We start from the raw sequence: 21,444 nt of genomic DNA, 5'->3' as shown, positions 1-21,444 counted from the left end.
TTCAATCAAGAACAGACCAAGGTGGCATTTGTTCTGACGTTGCTGTCCGGCAAGGCGGCTCTCTGGGGAACGGCGGTGTGGGAGAATCAAGACCCATGCTGCGCCTCGTTCCAGGCACTCTCCGAGGAGATGAGAAGGGTCTTCGATCGTGCGGTGGCGGGTAGGGAGGCGGCCAGACTACTCGCCGATCTCCGCCAAGGTAGCGGCTCGGTGTCGGAATATTCCATCCGGTTCCGCACCCTGGCTGCAGAGTGCCGATGGAACGAGGAGGCGCAGTGGGATAGATTCCTGCATGGGTTGGCTGACCGTGTCCAGAGGGAGATTTATATGCTGGACCTTCCTCGCAGTCTGAATGGACTTATTGAGTTGGCGTTATGAGTTGATGCTCGGCTGAGCAGAATGGGTCGCTTCCAACAGAACCTTCCGTTTCGCGGCACGGAGACCCTGCGCTCTGAGAACCTGGACACGGTCAGTCCCGTTTGTGATCCCGAGCCCATGCAGGTGGGTAGAGCTCGGCTTTCCCGGGAGGAGAGAGAACGGCGGAGATCCCAAGGACTGTGCCTATACTGCGGGAAGGCGGGCCACTTCATCCACTCGTGCCCGTTAAAAGATCAAGCCCGGTAGTAACTATGAGGCTACTATCGGGTGGGATCTCCGCCGAGAAGACCTCATCATCACCATCATCATCTACTCTCCTTCCGGTAAGATTAAGGTGGGCAACCCACACACGCGACACCAAGGCTTTACTGGATTCGGGGACAGAAGGTAATTTATGGACTCAGGACTGGCTCACCGTCTTCACATCCCGGTCTCACCTCTCACGTACAAGATTTCTGTCAAAGCTCTGAATGGACAACAACTCCCTAACATTTCACACGTTACTGAACCCATCACTCTCATCACATCTGGCAACCACACTGAGACAATAATATTCCTCCTCATGAACTCACCCCTCGCACCTGTCGTACTCGGTCATCCCTGGCTTACACAACACAATCCCAGAGTCGATTGGGGTCACAATTCTGTATCTATGTGGAGTAATACGTGTCATGAGTCATGTCTAGTGTCTGCGTGTTCGTCTGTACCTGTGTCTGTATTCCAGGAGGAGGCGGTGAATTTGTCTAACGTGCCCGGGGAGTACCAGGACCTGAGAGAAGTGTTCAGTAAGTCTCGTGCTGCTTCTCTTCCTCCACATCGTCCCTATGACTGTGCCATAGACTTAGTGCCAGGTGAGTCTCTGCCTAAAGGCAAGTTATATTCACTTTCTGTCCCAGAGAGGGAGGCTATGGAGAAATATATTTCTGATTCTCTAGCATCCAAATTCATTAGACCTTCCTCATCTCCAGCGGGGGCGGGGTTCTTTTTTGTGGGGAAAAAGGATGGATCTCTGCGACCGTGCATTGATTACCGAGGGTTGAACAACATCACGGTAAAGAATACTTATCCTTTGCCGTTGATGTCTTCAGCCTTTGAGCGGTTACAGGGAGCATCCATCTTCACAAAATTGGATTTACGTAACGCTTATCATTTGGTTTGCATAAGGAAGGGTGATGAATGGAAGACCGCGTTCAATACCCCCAGGGGGCACTTTGAATACTTGGTCATGCCGTTCGGGCTGTCCAACTCCCCAGCGGTCTTCCAGGCATTCGTCAATGACATGCTGAGAGATATGGTTGACCAGTTCATATATGTCTACCTGGATGACATATTGATTTTTTTCATCTTCTCTCCAGGAACACGTTCAGCACGTCAGACGAGTGCTTCAGAGGTTGCTAGAGAATGGGCTTTTTGTCAAGGCGGAGAAATGCGTTTTTCATGCACAGTCTGTTCCTTTTCTAGGGTACATCATCTCGTCTGAGGGAGTGCGTATGGATCCTGACAACGTTAAGGCTGTGATAGATTGACCAAGTCCAGATTCCCGTAAGGCCCTACAGAGGTTTCTGGGGTTTGCCAATTTCTATCGGCGTTTTATTCGCAATTTCAGCCAACTAGCCGCACCTCTGACTGCCTTGACCTCCCCCAGAACGACGTTCAGGTGGTCCGATACAGCGGAGGCTGTATTCGCCAAACTCAAAAGCCGCTTTGTTTCGGCTCCCATCCTCGTTGCCCCTGATCCATCACGTCAGTTCGTGGTGGAGGTCGACGCGTCAGAGGTGGGGGTAGGAGCAGTTCTTTCCCAACGTTCTTCCACAGACGACAAGATGCATCCTTGCGCGTTTTTGTCTCATCGTTTATCACCTGCCGAGCGTAACTATGACATTGGTAACAGAGAATTGTTGGCAGTCAAGTTAGCGCTGGAGGAATGGCATCACTGGTTAGAAGGGTCAGGGGTACCTTTTATCGTATGGACCGATCATAAGAACCTAGAATATATCAGAACCGCCAAAAGACTCAACTCTAGGCAGGCTCGGTGGGCACTTTTTTTCAGACGTTTTGACTTTTCTCTTTCATACCGCCCGGGTTCCAAGAACATCAAACCCGATTCCTTATCTCGTATTTTTGACCAATCCGAATGCCTGTCTACTCCTGAGTGTATTTTACCCGAGACATTAGTGGTCTCCACTCTCAGATGGGAGGTTGAATCGAAGGTCATAAAGGCCTTAGAAGGGGTAACGCCTCCGCCCGATTGCCCACCGAATCGTTTGTTTGTGCCAGAGGGGTGTCGGTCCGACGTCATTCAGTGGGGTCATTGTTCCAGCATAGCGTGTCATCCAGGAGTAAATCGCACCAGTTTTTTGGTGAAGCAACGATTCTGGTGGCCATTAATGGCTCGCGACATCTGCAGTTTTGTTTTGGCTTGCTCGGTTTGTGCCACTGGCAAGACTTCCAATAGACCCCCGGATGGGTTACTCCAACCGCTGTCTGTCCCTTCGAGACCCTGGTCCCACATTGCGCTAGATTTCATTACCGCCCTCCCAGGGCAAGACGGTCGTTTTGACTGTTGTGGACCGGTTCTCGAAGGCGGCTCATTTTATTCCCTTGCCCAAATTACCCTCAGCCAAGGAGACAGCGGTCGTAGATCACATCTTTCGCTTACATGGCCTCCCGATGGACGTGGTTTCCGTCAGGGGACCCCAATTTGTGTCCAAATTTTGGCAAGAATTTTGTAAGTTACTGGGGGTGACTGTCAGTCTTTCTTCGGGGTTTCATCCCCAAAGCAATGGTCAAACGTAGAGAGCCAACCAAGATCTGGAGAGAGTGTTGCGACGTTTGGTTTCCAAGAATCCTTCCTCCTGGAGCCAACAACTTTCTATGGTGGAGTACGCCCACAATTCGTTACCAGTGTCATCCTTACTCCGTTTGAATGTAGTTTAGGTTACCAGCCACCAGTTTTTGCTAGTACGGAATCCGAAGTCGCGGTCCCCTCTGCTCACGCCTTCGTCCAGAGGTCTCGCCACACTTGAACTAGAGCCTGTGAGACTCTTCTCCAAGTGGGGGCGCGCACCAAGGCTAAGGCCGATCGCCACCGGTCGAAGCCTCCCTTCATCCCGCCTTTCATGTGTCAAAGATTAAACCTGTGTTTCGTGCACGCATTAATCCGCCAGTCCCGGTTCCCCCCCCCCGCCGCGTCTCGTAGATGGGGAACCAACGTATTCGGTTAACCGTATTCTGGACTCGAGAAGGAGGGGACGCGGATTCCAGTACCTGGTGGACTGGGAAGGTTACGGTCCGGAGGAGAGAAGTTGGGTTCCTGCTAGAGACATTCTGGATCACTCCCTTATCGATGATTACAATCGACTGGTAAGTCCGTCGGGGAACGCCAGGAGGCGTTCCTAGGGGAGGGGTACTGTCACGGTTTATAAATTCACTGTCTCTCTCTCTCGTCTGACGTGCTGTGGTGTGTGTGTGTGTCTGTGGGCGTGGTCACTGATCATCAGTGATCAGTAGCGCCAGCTGGAGCCAATTGTTTGTCCCTTTATATGTTCAGTAACTGGTGTCTCATGTTGTCAGATCGTTGTGGTTTCCCAGTGTGTTTCCCGTGCCTGTTCCTGTGTTCCTCGTGTTGAATTGGATTCCCGTGTCTTCGTCGTGTCATCTCTGGATTCCCTGCACTCTGCACTGGATCATCGAGCACCGCCACAAGGGATTATTCACTGCACCAGAGCACTGTCACAAGGGATCATCACTGGACTACAGCACCAGCACCTGTTGCCCACCGAGGTCCCTGCGTCACCATACCACCAGCGTTTGTGTCCCCCCGCCTGTCCCGCTGTGTTGGCGACCATCTGTGTCCTGACCAATTGTGTGTTTCTAATAAAGAGCGTTATTGCATTTACATCCTGTTCTGTCATCCGTTACACACATTGTATTTACTGTATTTTAATCAAATAAATGCAGCCTTGGTGAGCATTACGAGACTTGTAAAACATGTAAAAATCGTATCAACTTCAAACTTTTGAATGGTATTGAACCTGAAATACATGGTGATGATTTAAAGTGTTGTTTCCTTTAAAACTACCAGTGTTTGTGTCAGTCTCAGGTCACCTGATGAAAATAAGAGTACATCAGCAAGCTTTAAAACTTTTGGAGGATGATACTTCTTTAGATATACACTAGAGAAAGTGCTGAGGACCTTGCTGTGCTTTCTGAATATGTGATGAGAGGCGAGTGCTTACTTTCGGTGTGTCCTGACGCTGCAGTTCTTCTTCTGTTCAGTGGGTGGTAGCAGAAACCTCTCTGACAGCCCGTCTCGCTTTAATAGGCAGGGCTGTACAGGCCAGGGAATTCAAAGCCCACCTTTATAAGTCACAGAGACAGTGAAACAACAGAGAGCAGAGAAAGAATGTGACTTGTAGCAGTATCACCAGGCTCCATTTTTATATAAACTAGCACTGTTTTATGTCCTATGCTCATATGTAAGTCAGCTGACACTCTCCTGATACCATCTGCTCTATTATCCTTGAGGCTGAACTTTAAGTACACCCGTTTTCTGCTCTGCTTTATTCTGTTGCATTATGCCAAAACTGTTTCCTGTATCATAAACATGCTGTCTATGCAACAATTTTTTTATTAGGAATTTGACTGTCATCACTTTCCAACTGAAAATTAACTAACTGGATCAGAATGCTGAATATATTTTAAAGGCCATTGCATTTTTATAGACAGCATCACAATGAATAACCTACAGCAGAAGTTTACTTTGAAAACTAGTTTCCTGTACATAATTTAAAAGGTACATACTATTTATTTATTTACATATTTATTTAATTAGTTACTTATTTATTTACTTAGCCTACTTACAAACAAATAAATACCAGTACATAAAAAAAAAAAAAAAAAAAAAAAAAAAATGTATTCTTGCCTTAATGTAATGATTTATTTTTTGAGTAGTTGCACTGGATTAAAACTAGACTCAAATGAATCAGTGAATTTGTTTTGAATTTGTTATCTACAGAAATGATCCTTTATCCTAATCTAAGATAATACAGTCACGTTTGACTGAAAATGTGTTTAGATCCCAAAGAAATGGAAGTGTTTCTGTGCTCAAATGGATCTCTGACTCAATTAACACTGCAATCAATCAAGGCTCCATTAACTCATTTTAATAGCATTCATTTGACTCTCATCCTCCATACGACGAAAGCATGAATAATGGTGTCATTAATTGCGATCACTATTCAGATTTCACTGTCCAATCCTGCTGTGTCATTACCTGCCTGTTGCCATCGATTATGATGTAGCACGCAGCCAATGGGCGAACATTTAATTGGGTCGGTTATTATTTATATGTAAATGTATTTTCATATTGCTGATTGTATCAGCCTGTGTCTGGAAATAAACAGTGTTTGTGTCTTACATCTTCTTGCAAATACATTCACAACGAGGCTGGTGATATAATTACAGCAGGTAGTCTTCAACCTGAGTAATAACTTTATCTCTGCCGGTGAAATGGCAGTCTAATGGATTTTCCCCCTGTTAAATAAAAATGATTATGTAAATAAAATACATATTTTAGGTGGGGAAACTTTAAGTTTTTATTAAGATGGAAAAAAGAACAGTTTTGGTTCACAGTGCCTTCATCCATGTGGTTGTAAAAAACTGTGGCATTTTCTCACCACCCTTGCAGAACTTTAATACTTGGTATTCTCTACAGCTCGGTGGATTCAGACAGGCCAATTGGGACTGGCTAATTTTCACAGTGTATAATATTGATAAATACAGGCTAATGAAACTAATGGCTTGTACTTTAGATGAGGATAGTGACTTATTTCAACCATCTCACGGCAATTCGTGTGAAGTTTAAGAGGTGGCTAATTCGTACAAATTCATACGACCTCACTCGTACGAATTCGTACGATTTTTGCTAAATCGTAGGCTACATATTACGAGTTGCACAATATGAATTCGTACGAATGACCGACCCCTGACAACATGTTTTTACATTCATGTGTTTTTACATTATTCAAGTTAAGCCATTTTAAACTTATTTTTTTAAGTCAGTTTAATGTAATTTAAGGTGATATACACAGCCAAGTAGATTGTACTTCAAAAATTAAGGCAGCAAGTTTTTTTTTTTTTTTTTTTTTTTTTTTACAATGAAACTGTCAGCCTATTTATGTAACTTCATAGTTCATCCAAAATTGAACATTCTGTCATCTCAACCCTCATTTCATTCCAAACCTGTATGACTTTCTTCTGTGGAACATAAAATAAGATATTTTAGAACAATCCAATCATCGGTTGTTGTCCATACCATGAAAGTCAATGGGGTCCAAAGCAACATTGGACCAGTGGAAAGAGTTTTTCACTGACAACATTTTTAGATTCTAGTTATGTGCTTTTTCATTTTTAAATTAACTATCCCTTGATAAAAATGGAAATTGAATCACATTCTATAGATGTCCATTCATGTATATTTGTAAATTCAAATACTGTGCACAGACACAGCTGATGAGGCTTTCGTTGATAACTAGATAACTAGACAAACTAGACCGATAGTAGTACCCACGGCAGAACTCACGTTGATGATGTACATGTTTTACAGATTGGACTAAAAGTGAAATGTGAAAAGGGACAGTGAGAATGAAGCAAGAGGAGTCTGACGTGGCTTTTCTTGGTCTGGTTGAGGATTAGACATGCTGATGTGTTCTAAATCATCTGAAAAGGCTTGATAGTTCTAGATGGGAGGCCAGGTAATAAAACATTGCAGTAGTTCAGCATGTGACTGTAGTTCATGTAAGGTCACAGACAGGCTACTTATTATGAGGTTTCTGTACAGCATTCTCACTTAACCCCTTTTCAGATGATAAGGATTGGGACATGATGCAATTTTAGTATTTACAGTTAAACTTATAGCAGTTTAGTTATACTGTTATTTTGAATCATAAATGCTTTCTCCCACCATTCAGGAGAAAATTACGTCCAAATTACTTTTCAAAGTATTTCTGAAAACCAGAGTCATGTGGTAATTTGATTTCCATTGAATTCCATTCAGTTTCTGGAATTGGTCAAAGCAATTCTGGATAAAGTCAACACTTTTGCAGGTAATGGATGTTTGGCACAAAGGATGCTTTGATCAAAGAACTGAGAACTGTAATTAACTATGGCCACTTACACACTGCAAAGTTTTGTGTGTATGGAGTCCTGAATTTGTGTTGATTGACATAGTGAGAACCATAACAGATATCTTGTGACTGTAAAGAACAAACACGAATGCCAACATTTTGACTTGTTTAGTGTTAAATATCGTCCTTTATTTCTTCTAACATGCACTTTCTGAAGAGTAATGTGTTGGCGCTGTGTGTGTGACCTACAGTATCCATCTGGGTTAATGCTGATTAAATGCTGCAGAAAAGCTGCACTAAGATGTGAAAGCTCTAGCGTAAAGTTCTGCCAGGAAGACTCACTGTTACGTCACTCATTACTGTCTGTCTATCCAATCACTATCTAATACTTGGAGTATTAAAAATTGTTACTTACACATGTTTGAGTTCGCAGATGATGACATAAACATTCACCTCCATCCTCCCCACCACCACCAGGATGGTCCCTGTCCATACCTCCCCGGGGGTCGGCTGTGCCCCTGCCTTCATCTTCAGGCAGGATATGCAGAGTCCGCTACCCTCCGAATGTGAACTACGGACGGGGCCTGCTTCAAAGAATTTTACCATCCAATGTCTTTGTTTTCATTTTCTGTTTATTAATAAATGTCATTGTGATATCATCTCGCCTTCCGAGTCTTTCTCATAGAAATGCTTTCTCTGATCTGCATTACCGACTGGCCCCATTGATTGAAACCTTTTGGAGAAGTTAGAGGGACTAACTTTCTTGCACAAACTTGTGGGTTCCTCAGAAACATGTAATTCTTGAAAGGTTTTCCAAATGGTACCTATGTCGGCAAACATCATTAGCTATACATTTACATGCACCAAAATAATCAGTTTATAATGATTGATGGTTCAATAGGACTGAAAAGCCTTCATGTAAACACGCCAATCGATCCGATTGCTCGATCCGACTGAAATTTGAATGGGACTGAAAGGGTGGTGTAGACCTGAAATAATTCAATCAATAGAGAAAAATAAAGGATTTAAACGCTTGGATCTACCTTTTTTTTTAATTCAAAAACACTTTGCGCACATGTGCAGTGTCATGATGTGTATGTTTACATTCATTTTATGTCATACCAAAGTGCGTATGTTTATTTACGTCTCATGTCTGGTCAGTGGATAAGACTGAATGGCCCGGTTTCACAGACCGGGCTTAGATTTAGCCAGGATTAGGCCTTAGTTCAATTAGGGCATTTGAGTAAATTTTATAAATGTGCCTTAGAAAAAAAACATTACTGGTGTGCATCTTGAGACAAAACAATGGCACTGATATATTTTAAGATATGTCAGTGCAAGTTGCTTTCAGTTAAATCAGCTCAAATATGCATTTTAGTCTGGAACTAAGCCTTGTCTGTGAAACTGGGGGCATATTTACTAAATATAAGTTTGTCAGATATAAATGTCTAAAAGTTGAAGTTTTCTTTGGAATACATATAATGCATATGTAAAAGAATATGTGAATCAGATTGCAAAGTTTAGGGTTCATATAAATAGAACTTTCAGAATCTTAAACCGGATTGGATTAATTTCGATTATGGAAAATTAGAGCATGTAAACATATCTCTTGAATTAATGCCCTAAGGTCAATGAGGTCAATGAGCATTATAAATATTATGTGTATTTATATGTGTATTTATTAAGTGTTCAATGAAAGGAAAAACACTCCGCAGAGAGATTTGACTTAGCATCCACGTACCACACTTCTGAAATTACAGATATAATTCTGAATCAGTATTCGCCCCCTCACTCACACTTTCTACAGTGCCAGGAGCAATGCCATGGGCTTCCAATCAGGCTTCTAATAGCAGTGCCTTAGGATTCTGTCATAACCAACTGGCACAACCTGAAGAACTCTGCAAGAATAAGCAGAACTTCACATCTGCCATCATCCGAAAGTCAGTTTCAAACCCTCCCCTTGAGCAGAGTTCTACAAAAGCGGCCTATTTCATAAGTCATATGAGATCAATAAGGGAATATCAGAAAATCATAACGCCTAAAATTCTAATGCCCTTCTGCAAACTAGCCCTGAGAAGAATCTGATCACAGCAGGAACGAGATGAACAGTTGTGAAGAATGATAATTCAGTTTCCATTCATAATGGGCATCTCATCCTCTGTTTGGTGACATTTGGCAATTGGGAAAATCATTACGTTAATCTACACCACCAGTGCATTCACTTTATAACTATGGCAGCAGTTTTTCTTGCCTGTTCACTCTGCGTTCCACTGAGTGGGGAGAAAATTAGGGGGTGTAGGAGGCACCAGCTTTTTTGAGCATGAATTACTCTGCCTAGAGATTATCACTCCATCCAGTGCACTCCATGGTCCTGCTACTGATGTGAAATACCATAGTCTGTTGTGACAGTGCCTGTTTTTTTTTTATCGACTGCAGCGTCTGATCAAAGCACTGGCGGCAAGATATGGACGAGAAACTTTAATGCACTCTAAACATAAGGCTAAGGCTTTATTCTGTGTTGTACATAAAAAGACACGTTGCATTGCTATTTTCAGTGGCTTATTGACCAGTTTGACTGACAGCTGTTATCTGATGTGAATATAATTAATTAAATGAACTCTTTCCCCATCATTGATGGAATTTATGACACAACGCTTCCCTGCCATTGACAGAATTTTCCGCTTTGGGGGTGTTGATGGACTCGATCTGCTCATTGTTCTGAAACCCATCCAGGCGTAGTCTTTGATAAAAACACGATTTTCACAGCTTTTTTATTTCATTTCATTTTTTTTAAATAGAACTTCCCACATTCAAGTGTTGATAAAAATTTGCATGAAGTTTATTATTATTTAATTTCATTATATTTTTAACTATTACTGTTTAACTAACATCATATAAGGCAGTTTGTTCTGGGTTGGCTGGGGAGGGATTGAAAATGTAAAAATATAATCTCTGTACAAACAAAAGCATTTGTCTTTGGAATAAGAATAAAAATAAAGAGAAAAAAGTTAAAATGTTTGATTGTTTTTTTTTTTAAAAGCAGAGGCTCTGTTCTTTCTTTTGATATATTTTATGTTCAGATATTCATACAACAAAATATTCTTTGAGCCATGAAATTTTTGTGAAAATGATAAAAAATGTTGGCGCTGGCAGGCAACTTTTTGTATATATATATATATATATATATATATATATATATATAATGCTGGCAGAGAAAGAGTTAATTGTAAAATTGTATTAAATGTATAATGGAGTATTATGCAATGGATAGTTCTGACCTCACCGATTGCTCTGTATTATTTTATACAGTACATCCCCCCCCCCCCACCCTTTTATTTGTTTTAATCAAAAGTATATGAACAATAAATTATGACATGTTTTTACATTGCTTTAACTCATCAAAATAAGTTGAGCAATTTTCAAGATTCAAGATTCAATAAACAAGATTCAACAATTTTTTAAGTACATTTTATGTGATTTAAGTCGAAATTACTTAAACATTCAAGTTGTCTGTACTTAAAAATTTAAGGTACAGTATAGTTGGATGGAGAATGGATAAAAAGCTGTGTTCAAAGTCATTGTAAATTTACCTGTGCTTTGTAGTCATGTTGCTCTACAACCGCAAATCAGCCTAATGAGCAATGTTATTTGGTTGGGAAATTTATTCTGATAATTTTTAATAATACATTTAATTCTTTATTAATTGGTATCCTAATGCTCAGTTATACTATCTCTGTATCTGAGAAAAAACACACAATTATACTTCATAACAGATTTGTTATTCAAAATCCCTCAGCAAGAAATAACCAGAGGGAAAAGCAATTACTGCCAGCTAATCCACACATAGACAGTCATTAACATGAGCGCAATGATGGTTCTCAGAATTCCCCTGTGTTGAAAAGATACATTTCTTCTTACCAATATGGTTAAGCACAGTTAGAGTTGGTTTGGTTTGAATACTTGGCATACTGAGTATGACAGTTCATCAGAACTTCACAGAATTCTTTTTCTTTTTTGGGTTGGTGCTTGTTGTAATCCCAGATCTTCAGTTTTGCCCTGGTTGTCCTCATTAGTCCAATAACACAAAGCTCTGGTGATGTCTTCCTGAATATTTTTTCCCTCACTATTTAGATGTTACTTTTTTATCTGCCAATTCACCCTCTCTCACTACTTGATTTGTCTCCCTTAGTCATCCTCAGTCATGAGTTTTTATTTCCAAGCATCATCCAAATCATCCAAAACTCAGCAACTACTCAACTATTAGTTGCTTTGTAACCATGAAAGTGAAGTGATTTTTCTTTGTATTCATATTCAGTGTTTGTGATTAGAAAGGTCAAAAAGGTAAGCAATTAAACATATTTGAACAGTGTAATTTTAAAGGAGCGCTCTACTTTTTTCCTCATTTAAAAAGTTTTGCACATAAAGAAATGGGTAAAATGTTTTTTGAAAATAAATAAATGTACACTCAGTTAATGAAGACTGCAGTCATAACCCAAATTTTCTGCCATATTGCCCAGCACAACAAACAAAAAAAGAGCCTTCATAAACGCCTCTGCATGCTAAGTCAAAGCCGAGAACAACTTTAGGCGTGTTAATGATGTGTGTTAATTAACATTTTCTAAATCGCAATATTCTTCAATTTACATTCAAAAATATTTGGTTGCTGCCTTCAGCATTTTTTGAATCCACGATTAACTCATTTGCCTAAATGTTGGTTTGTTTACTGAAAACACTGAGGCTTCTCAATTATTTCTTTCAACCCCTCAATGAGTTTATGTATGCATTTGACCAGAAAGCATTCTGCTTGGTGCCAAATGACATCTTAGAAACAAATTATTGCCTTTTTCTACACCTATAACCCAGGCGATATCAGAGAAACGGGGAGTAGCTCAGTTTAATAGCCTTTAAGCTTGAATGATCAGTCTTGCAGAGTTGCAGTGGAGACAGTGGCCCATCCCCTCTACTCCCACTGGCAGCTTTTGAGTGGGTGGGTGGAAATCAAAGAGACCATTTTAAATGAGTGTTTCAAATCCATTACACAGCAAACATTTAGATGCGCTGGAGGCAGCACATAAACCAGAGAAGCTGTGAGATGTTTCGTGTTTCCTGTATTTCAACTGCATCTAAAGCTAAACTAAGCAAGACAAAACCACAAATATATGGATTAAGGAATTGAAACTGCAAAATTATTTTACAAAAAAGACCCACACTGGATCATTCTCCAAATTGAAAAGTATGGAGTAGTAGAAGAAGTGTTCATTGATGATACATTAATCCTTAAAGGGATAGACAACATTTAGGTCTACTCACTTCCATGTTGTTACTAACACACATGGTTTTCTCTCTTCTGAAAAACACAAAAGAAGATATTTTAAAAACAATTTATCCGCAGAAGAAAGAAAGTCATACAGGTTTGGAACGCCATTAGGGTGAGTAAATGATAACAGAACTATCACTTAGAAAACAAAAAGCAGGGAATTGTGAACTGACAACTGTTCAGAATAAATCTATCATAAAGACTGGACAATTACATGTATTCTAGCAGAGCTTTCTATGTGCACTTTATGTTGATTTGCAACTTGGTCACACTAAATGCATCTCTATAGCACGCATTGTGTTTATTGTGCAATTTATACGCGAAAATGAGTTTTTATGTGCATATGATACACATGGGTAGGTTTAGGGTAGGTTTAGTAGTGGTGTGGGGTATGTGTGTATTATATGTTTGGTTAGGATTAGTGGTGTAGGGTGCGTGTGTATTACACGAAATAAAGTGCGTATCAAATGCACGCGAAAACTGCGTATCATGTGCACGTAAAAACTCATTTTCGCGTATAAATTGCACGATAAACACAATGCGTGCTATAGAGACGCATTTTCATGAGATCAGGCTGTGATTTGAACAGTCAAAATAATTTAGATTTAGAATTTTATTCATGCTATTTATTCAGTTTAAGTGTTTGACATACATGTACTGTGGTTTCTAAAAATCTGAGGCCACATAAAAATATGGGTTTCAAAATGTCATTTAAAATATTTTCAAAATCATGCTGGGGAACATGATCAGGTTTTGCACTTGAGGAGCCTATGTTGAGTGCATGCTGAGAATATGCTAATAATATATTGCATAAACATTTTCTCTTGTGGTCTCAGACTTTTGAACCCCTTTGTGAATTGACAATACACTGTGCTTGTTGTGTGGTTAGGCCAAAGACCCTCATAATGTAAAAAATGTCCCTGATAACCAGTTCCAGGTGGCAAATATCACCTCTTAATAAAACTCTACAGTCTGTTCACTGACCGTCTGATGTTGCTCACAAAATTGAAAAGCACTTTCTCAATCTGGCAAACTCTAATCTGATTGGCTGACTTCATGCAATTTGGAACAAAGTCATACAAGCACATTGATTAATTTCCTGTTGAGGATGAAATAATCAATAGTGACAAGAATAATAGTTAACTAAAACATTTTCTTCACTTGGAAATATATATAAAAAAATAAAATAAAAAAACCTTAAACTTATTTTATTTCAGCTATAAGCCAGCATTTCTCATTTTCATTTATTTTAGCTTGATATAATCAAATAACTAAAACCAAAATAATAAATAAATTTAAAAAAATACTATATAGACATAAAAAACTAAAACATTTTTTTTTACAAAAACTCAACAAAATTGGTAAAACTTTAACCAAAATTAAAATGAAAACAGCATTTAAAAATTCCATTATTATAGCATAATCTCTTTCGAATAAATAAACATGAAAAAAGTTATATGTTTTCATCCCATTAGCAAGGTTAGCAAGGTTCAATGGAAAACTCAAACAAAGGGATACATGTGATAAATGAAAACAAACTAAAAGTCCATGAAACCGAAACTAACAAACACAACTGATATATCGTGACAAAGTGATTATTGGCTATAATAATATTAGTAATGTGTACCAGACCTTATGTTGTATAGTCAAAAGTCTGGCTACGAGAGACTGCATCTCACCTGATGTCAACAAACATGTTTGGAAAGCAAAACCATTACCTTAGTCTAGGGACCTTTTGATGGAGGACATAAATTTGCAGAGGCACAAACACAGAAACCATGGGGCTATTAGTTACGCAATGGGAGGTCTCTTTCCCCAACCAGCATCCATCATGGTAAAATAGCATCCACAGCTGTGTCAATCCCATCTAAGTGTGTGTGGTAAACTCAGGAGATGCTACTCTCATCCCATTACTGGAACATCTCATGTCAGACCTTAGCATTAGTGAGCCCCTGTGTCCTTCTCTGTGTGTGTGTGTGCCTTCCTTTATTGCAGTGTGGATCCGAGCGAAGAGCTGCTTAAAGCCAAGAGATGTGACTGATAGTGGCAGATGGAGGACTGATGATTCTGACTGCCCACTGAGGGAAGACACTTCACACATCTCTATTTCACAGTTTGGCATTTAGGCCCCAGTACAAGTCACAAACAGCCAGCCAAGGCACTGTTCACTCAGAAAGTGAGAGAATTTGCAGGATAAGAGACTCCAAGGGACCAGATGTCCCACCGTACGTGAATAATGCTGTATCTGCGTGCCCGTGCGATGATATACAGTGTTCTGAAATCCTATGGGTGATATATGAAGCGATATCTCTCTGCTTTCCCAGGATACAAACTAACTCTTGCTACTGACTCATTTGTAGGGAGAGGCAGAACTCGACTACTCATGTTTAAACATGGCCGCTACAATGCTATCTAAACAAACCCTTCAGGCTGTGAGCTGATAAGCCCCGAATGGGTCTCTGCTTTGCATTTAAGAACAAAATGACAAATGCACAGGGGCTACATTCACTCAGCAGCACAACACGCTCAGTTTTGTTTTAGAATGCTAAATAACGTAACATTTACATTCTGTATAATATGACCAAACTGAAGTGAACCAATCGAAGATGGATTTCAAAGTGAGTTTTATGAACCTGCGCTGTGTGAATGGAACCACATTGGACAGCCAGCTATTTAAAGGTATAGTTTAACCAAAAATGAGAATTTTGTTATCATTTAATTACTCTCATATTGTTCCAAACCCATGTGACTTTCTTTTTGCTACAGAACACAAAAGTAATGAAAATACGGTTGGGTGAAATAAGTGTAATGGCAGGACATTGTGACTCACTTTAATGTTTAATAAATCACCCATGAGTGTCAGACAAAAAGTTCACTGCAAAAAATAATTAAGTTTTTAATTAGTCTTGTTTGACATGTTTACCAGTACAATATTCTTGCAAGGTTGCATAAGATATTAAGTGTTTTCAGAGAATGGACTGTATCTTTAATACTAGTGTATTTTTCATTTGTGAAACATCTGCCAAGGCAGAAATACAAGATAAGTTACTAATTTAAAGTAATATATATTTTTTCTTTTTGTGAAAAACATTTAAACATTTTTCTCCTTGTGTTCTGCAGAAAATATCAAATTTGACCGATGAACTTTGAATATTTGTTATGCACTTAAACTGTCCACCAAATCGGTGAACATCTGTGGCAGGGTGTCCTGCACGGTACAAACTTGCCCTTAATGACCAATGGGTGCATGACTCCTGCATCAGAATTCTGCTAGAGGCTATGCATATAAGTTCTCAAAGACAGAACATATCAGCAGATTCCCATGGCAACCTTTCATATACATTTGACAGGTTTGTTTACTAGTCTTGACGTTTACCAGTGGAATTTACATTATTTATGCCATTTTAAAAGGCCCCATTCAAACCTTAGTCCTTGGTGAGGTGAAATACTTTCAAATTAGTAGTGAAAGCGTAGGTTGTGCGTTTCAAAGTTCACTCCATTTCCATTTAAATGAATAGCTGTGTGAGCACTTTTGAGGAAATATGACATTTTAGTTAGGTTAACATATTGTGTATGTTTTTCAAAGTCATCATCTGTGAAATTACAAAACCACAGGCACAGAGAGAAAGGGGGCTATGTAGAGGCCCAGTAATATCATTACCAAATACGTAAATCATCAAGCAGCCATTTGCACATCAAGCAGACATCGCTCCTGGCGGATAGACAGCTGTGGTTGTTGGGTTGCTCAATTTTATACGGGAAGAAATGCCCTTCACAAACTTCTAATTATATGAATGTCATAATAAATGTATATAGATTATACTGGTATGCTGAAGATCTTTTTGTTCTATTAATGACACAGACAGAGAGTCAATGTTCACATCATTCTGCTCAGTTCTGATACAGTATTTTGTTAGACCCTGGATGGATCCAGATTTGGCTGGTTAGCATGGTCCAGTTAGACCTTACTGGCAAATATACTGCAACCTCTGGGCCCAGTAAAAAAAATAGGAAATCCCATGTTTGCTATCCAGGAAGCAATCTATTTTATCCAGTTACTAATTCACTTTTGTGCTATTTTTTTTTAAAGAAAATGTTCTGAATGGGACAAAATATCAATGTAGGCTACTAGCTTAAGCTCACGCTCGATCGGCCCGGCATCCGACCAGTGCGGAAGGTCTCTACGTGTTACGTCTTTTCTCGAGCAAAAGTATTTTTTGATTAAATGCAATACATTTGAATATGTATTTTCTCGTTGTTTCATCTGACTCCATAAATGAAAAGGTTTTAATGATATCTGTGCATCATTAAATGTGAGCAAATGTTTGACTATTCTTTTTAACTCTTTAATGAAAATGTCAAAGAATAATTTAGAATAATCAAATGTAACAATTTATTATGTCAGGTAAATGTATCATGCCAATTTCATAATCAATTCAAAGATAATCGATACAAAACATCAAATGCTCTGGAATAAACAGAAGAGATGCGAACCCAACTTTAAAATACATGATGCTGAATTCTTTGAGGTCCTTCAACATCATGGGCTCATCTGAGTAACAGAAGGCCCCGAACCCTTTGTTGCATTCCATTATATAGACAGAACCTCTTTCACATGGAAACATGTGCTAACAATGGAAATTTGCATTCAGACGTTACACCTTTTGGGGGTAGGAGACCATTTGCCAGGAGACCACCTTCCTTTGTGTGCCAGTTATCTCTAAACTCTTAAAAAACCTTATTACCTTTTGTTTTACTTATTTGGAAATGAGACATGTGTACCAGTCGCACTGAGGCATTTCAAATGATACCAAACATTTATAAAACTGGATGATAATTGTTAACATTTAAACCATATAGATTGTGTGTAAATCTCAGGTGATCTTAGCATAAGAGAGAGAGGGTGGGGGAAGAGGGAAAGAGATGTATTCTGAGGTGAGACTTTTGTCTCAAATGGTGAGTTCAAATGGTAATTTCCAGCAAGGTCCTGTCTTCAACCAGACTGTCCAGCATTTTCAAATTTCTCAATACTTACAAGTCCAATCTTTACACTTTAAGTGCTTTTATTTGAACAGGCACAAAACAGCAAAACTATACAAACATCCCCTTCCATTTTCATTTTATCTATCTCCTCAGCTAACCCAAAACTAATGAATGAAACAAACAAATATACATGCAAAAGGGGATGTTTCAGGAAAGGAGAGAGAGCAAGGACTCAAGGATGCAGTGTAATGGGCTTTATTAAATGCCAAAATAAACAAAGTAAGTAAACACCATGCACATCAACAACTATCTAAACAGGACGGGAACACAAGGAGAGGAAATAGGAGAGGAAATTAGGAGGGTAACAAGGGAGAGCAGGTGGGGCAAACAAACCAATAATCAGGTAACAAGAAGGGCGGGGTTAATACACGAGACAGCGGAGCAATAAATGGCAAAAAGAAACAAACAAAGCAAAGCCAAGTGCTCACATAAAACATGACGAACACAGCTAATAAAAACTTTAACTCTCTTTAATCTGTCTCTTTTGTCCACTTTCAACCACTTCTGTTCTGATATCTTTGAAGGGTCTATGCGCGGGTAAATATATGTTTTTTTTGCTTGGTAAATTTGTCTTCATACCAAACTTGGGTCTCCAGCCAACAAAGTTTAAATCCCGATTGGCTAGCGTGCTTCAATGTTTACAAATCAAGTCAGTAGGTTGAGAGTAGAGGGTCTTTTGTGGCTGTTCAAACACATGCAATCCGGTCGAATGCGTTTTCGACTACCCCTGGAAGTGGCCGAAAGTGGACAAGCTCAAAATGGTTTAGACCCCATTTATACCTGTATTTAGCGTCGTCTACCTGTGATCCGATCGACCAAAACGCATCTTAATACCAGGTGTAAACAGGGCCATTTAATATGGAAAATAATTATCTAGATTTGGATATCCCATGTTTTGCTATCCAGGATGAGGTAATTCATCTTACTTTTGTGCTGGTTTTTCAAAGCAAAATAGGATTGGATCACCCTGATCCAGATAGACGATGATCAAATCTGGATTACCAGTGCTTCAAATTGGGTTACATTTTACAGTATAGGCTGCTAGTAAGAAACAACAGGTAAAGTGGGGTCACTTTATTTAAATAGAAAGAAAACAACATAAACAAACAAACACACCTTTCCATTTTCCAAATTCATTTAAACAAACAGATCCCTCAGAGGCACTAAAGGAAAAATAAAATATGAAATGGAAGAAAAACTATATAGTTTAATATACAATTTATATAATATATTTAGTTCTTAAATGTTTTGAGTTCCCCCAAGAAACATTGTGTTCATTCGCAAAGAACTCAAGTTTTGAGAGTGAATGCAAAGTTTCTTGGGGGAACGAAAAACATTTGCAAAAGAACGTAAAAGTATTTAAATTAATTTTTCCTTTCATCTCATATTTTTTCTCTCCCATCACCATGTCCCTTTTGGTTTCCATAGCCCCTTATGTGACCCCCAACAAAAACAAACAAATATACATTCAATAAGGGATGCAATTGTTAGAAACTACTTTTGACTTGTTCATCTCTGATAATTGTGCCAATGTTTTGGGCAAAACTCACGTTTTGGGTTTTGTTTCTTGTTCTTGTCATTGTCATTGTCATGTTTCTGTGTCTTGTCATGCGATTCCCTGTTTGTCATGTGATCCTGCCATGTGTCTTGTCATTGGTTAATCGTCTGATTGTTCACAGGTGTTCCTTGTCTTGTAATCAGTATGTGTATTTAAGCCCTCATGTTTGCCCTGTGTCTTGGTTGAGTATTGATTGTTTCCTGTCTATGTTTTTTGTTTTGAGTTTCCAGTTTCGAGTTTCCAGTTTCATGCCTTTAATTTGAAATTTTATTGTTGAGGATAACGCCTTGAGATGAAACATCTCGTTTTCGAGGGGGTCCTCGAGACAAAGATAATACAGCACATGTACATTCACACTCACAAAAGCTCTCCCTCATCCCGCCGTCATACATTACACAGTGGTGAGTGGTAAATGGACATCTCAGCACAAATCTACATATATTATTGAAAGCAACATTTAATTCTTTCAGGTTTGCTTCTGATGTGTTTTGATAGACAACATCCACATAGTCTAGCATGGGAAATATTAACTGTTACACAATTCTTAACCTAATCAGTTGAGTAAAACAGTTAATAGAACGATATAATGTTTGTAAATTACAATTAATCTTTTTTACAACAGAATTTATATGACACCTAAAGGAGAGTTGTGAGTCAAGCCAAAGGCCGAGATATTTAAGTTCATCAAGTTGAGTATCGTCTAAGAATTTGAGTGAAAGATTATTATCTTGCTTCCGTGTAGCTGATCTGGTGGGGAACAATATACTATATGACTTTTTCTTATTCAATAGAAGATGGTTGGATTGGAATCAAAGTTGAATAGCATTAAAGTTAGATTGCAATGAGGACTGAATCTTAGAGACAGACACATTAGATGTGTAAATCACTGTGTCATCTGCATATAGATGGATACAACAGTCTGAGCAAATTAGAGGAAGATCATTAATAAAGAAAGAAAATAGAAGAGGCCCTAAGGAAGAGCCTTGAGGGACACCTTTCTCCATTATTAAGGACTGTGATACACAACCATTAACATAGACACACAAACATCTACAGTGGACATAAGAATTAAACCAAAGAAGAGAGTGTTTAGAAAGGCCTATCGCATATAATTTATCAAGAAGCATATAGTGATCGACCATATCAAAGGCCTTAGTGAGATCTATAAATATTGCACCAGTTGACATGTTATTGTCTAGAGAAGATGAAACATCATTGGTAAATTTTAGAAGAGCCGTAGTTGTAGAGAAGTTTGGTCTGAAACCAGATTGATTTGGTGACAAAATAGAGAATTCATTAATATATTTGAATAATTGTTTAAATATTAGTTTTTCAAACACTTTTGCTATGTTACTGATGATAGAAATAGGTCTGTAGTTGTTGAGATCAAGTGCATCGCCACCCTTATGTATTGGTGTAACACTGGCAGATTTCCACATTAATGGAACCACAGAGGTGGATAAAGATAAGTTAAATAAATCTGATAAAGGAAATGCCAGTACATGAGACGCGAGCTTAATAAACTTAATCTCCAGACCATCAGGATCAATACCATTACCTGACTTTAGTTCAGAGATTGCCTGCTGAACATCAGTAGGATTTATTGTAGCAAATGAAAAGGAACTGTTAAGCTCATCTGCCAAACTAGAGAAGGAGAAATTAGAAAATTGTGAGCTACAAATAGAGGAAAAGTGTTGGTTGAAAGCATTGGCAACCGCGGAAGGATCACTGATAACATCATTATTAACTTTAATTTTGGTAGCAATGCTTTTAGTAGAATTGTGTAATAAAGAATTAAGACTTTTCCAGAACTTCTTAGGATTATTGAAGTTATTAGACAGAGAGTTTTTATTCAGTTTAGCATTTCTTGTTTTAGTCGTGCACGTATTTCTTAATTGTTTATATACAGCTCCATCTACTGAGTCCTTTGACAGGCGGTTCTTTTCCCATGCCTTATCTCTTTGTTTAAAAACATTTATTAAGTCAGCATCAATCCATGGTAAATGTCTTTACTGATTACC

The 21,444-nt window shown here is 39.0% G+C and overlaps 1 protein-coding gene across 1 annotated transcript in view; it reads left to right on the top strand.

Moving 5' to 3' along the window:
• Positions 1–399: 399 nt before the first annotated feature.
• The window catches only part of zp2l1 (zona pellucida glycoprotein 2, like 1), a gene marked incomplete at both ends in the record, with an annotated part of 40,998 nt that continues 19,953 nt past the window's right edge, over positions 400–21,444 (top strand). Inside the window, 4 exon segments of the mRNA XM_084121340.1 lie at positions 400–501; positions 1,103–1,163; positions 1,275–1,429; positions 3,952–4,230. Coding sequence (XP_083977466.1) covers positions 400–501; positions 1,103–1,163; positions 1,275–1,429; positions 3,952–4,230 — 597 coding nt within the window.

This window comes from Abramis brama (assembly GCF_963993115.1).
Source record: "Abramis brama genome assembly, chromosome: 8".
Lineage (NCBI taxonomy): Eukaryota > Metazoa > Chordata > Actinopteri > Cypriniformes > Leuciscidae > Abramis > Abramis brama.
This window is presented reverse-complemented; position numbering and strand designations above follow the sequence as displayed.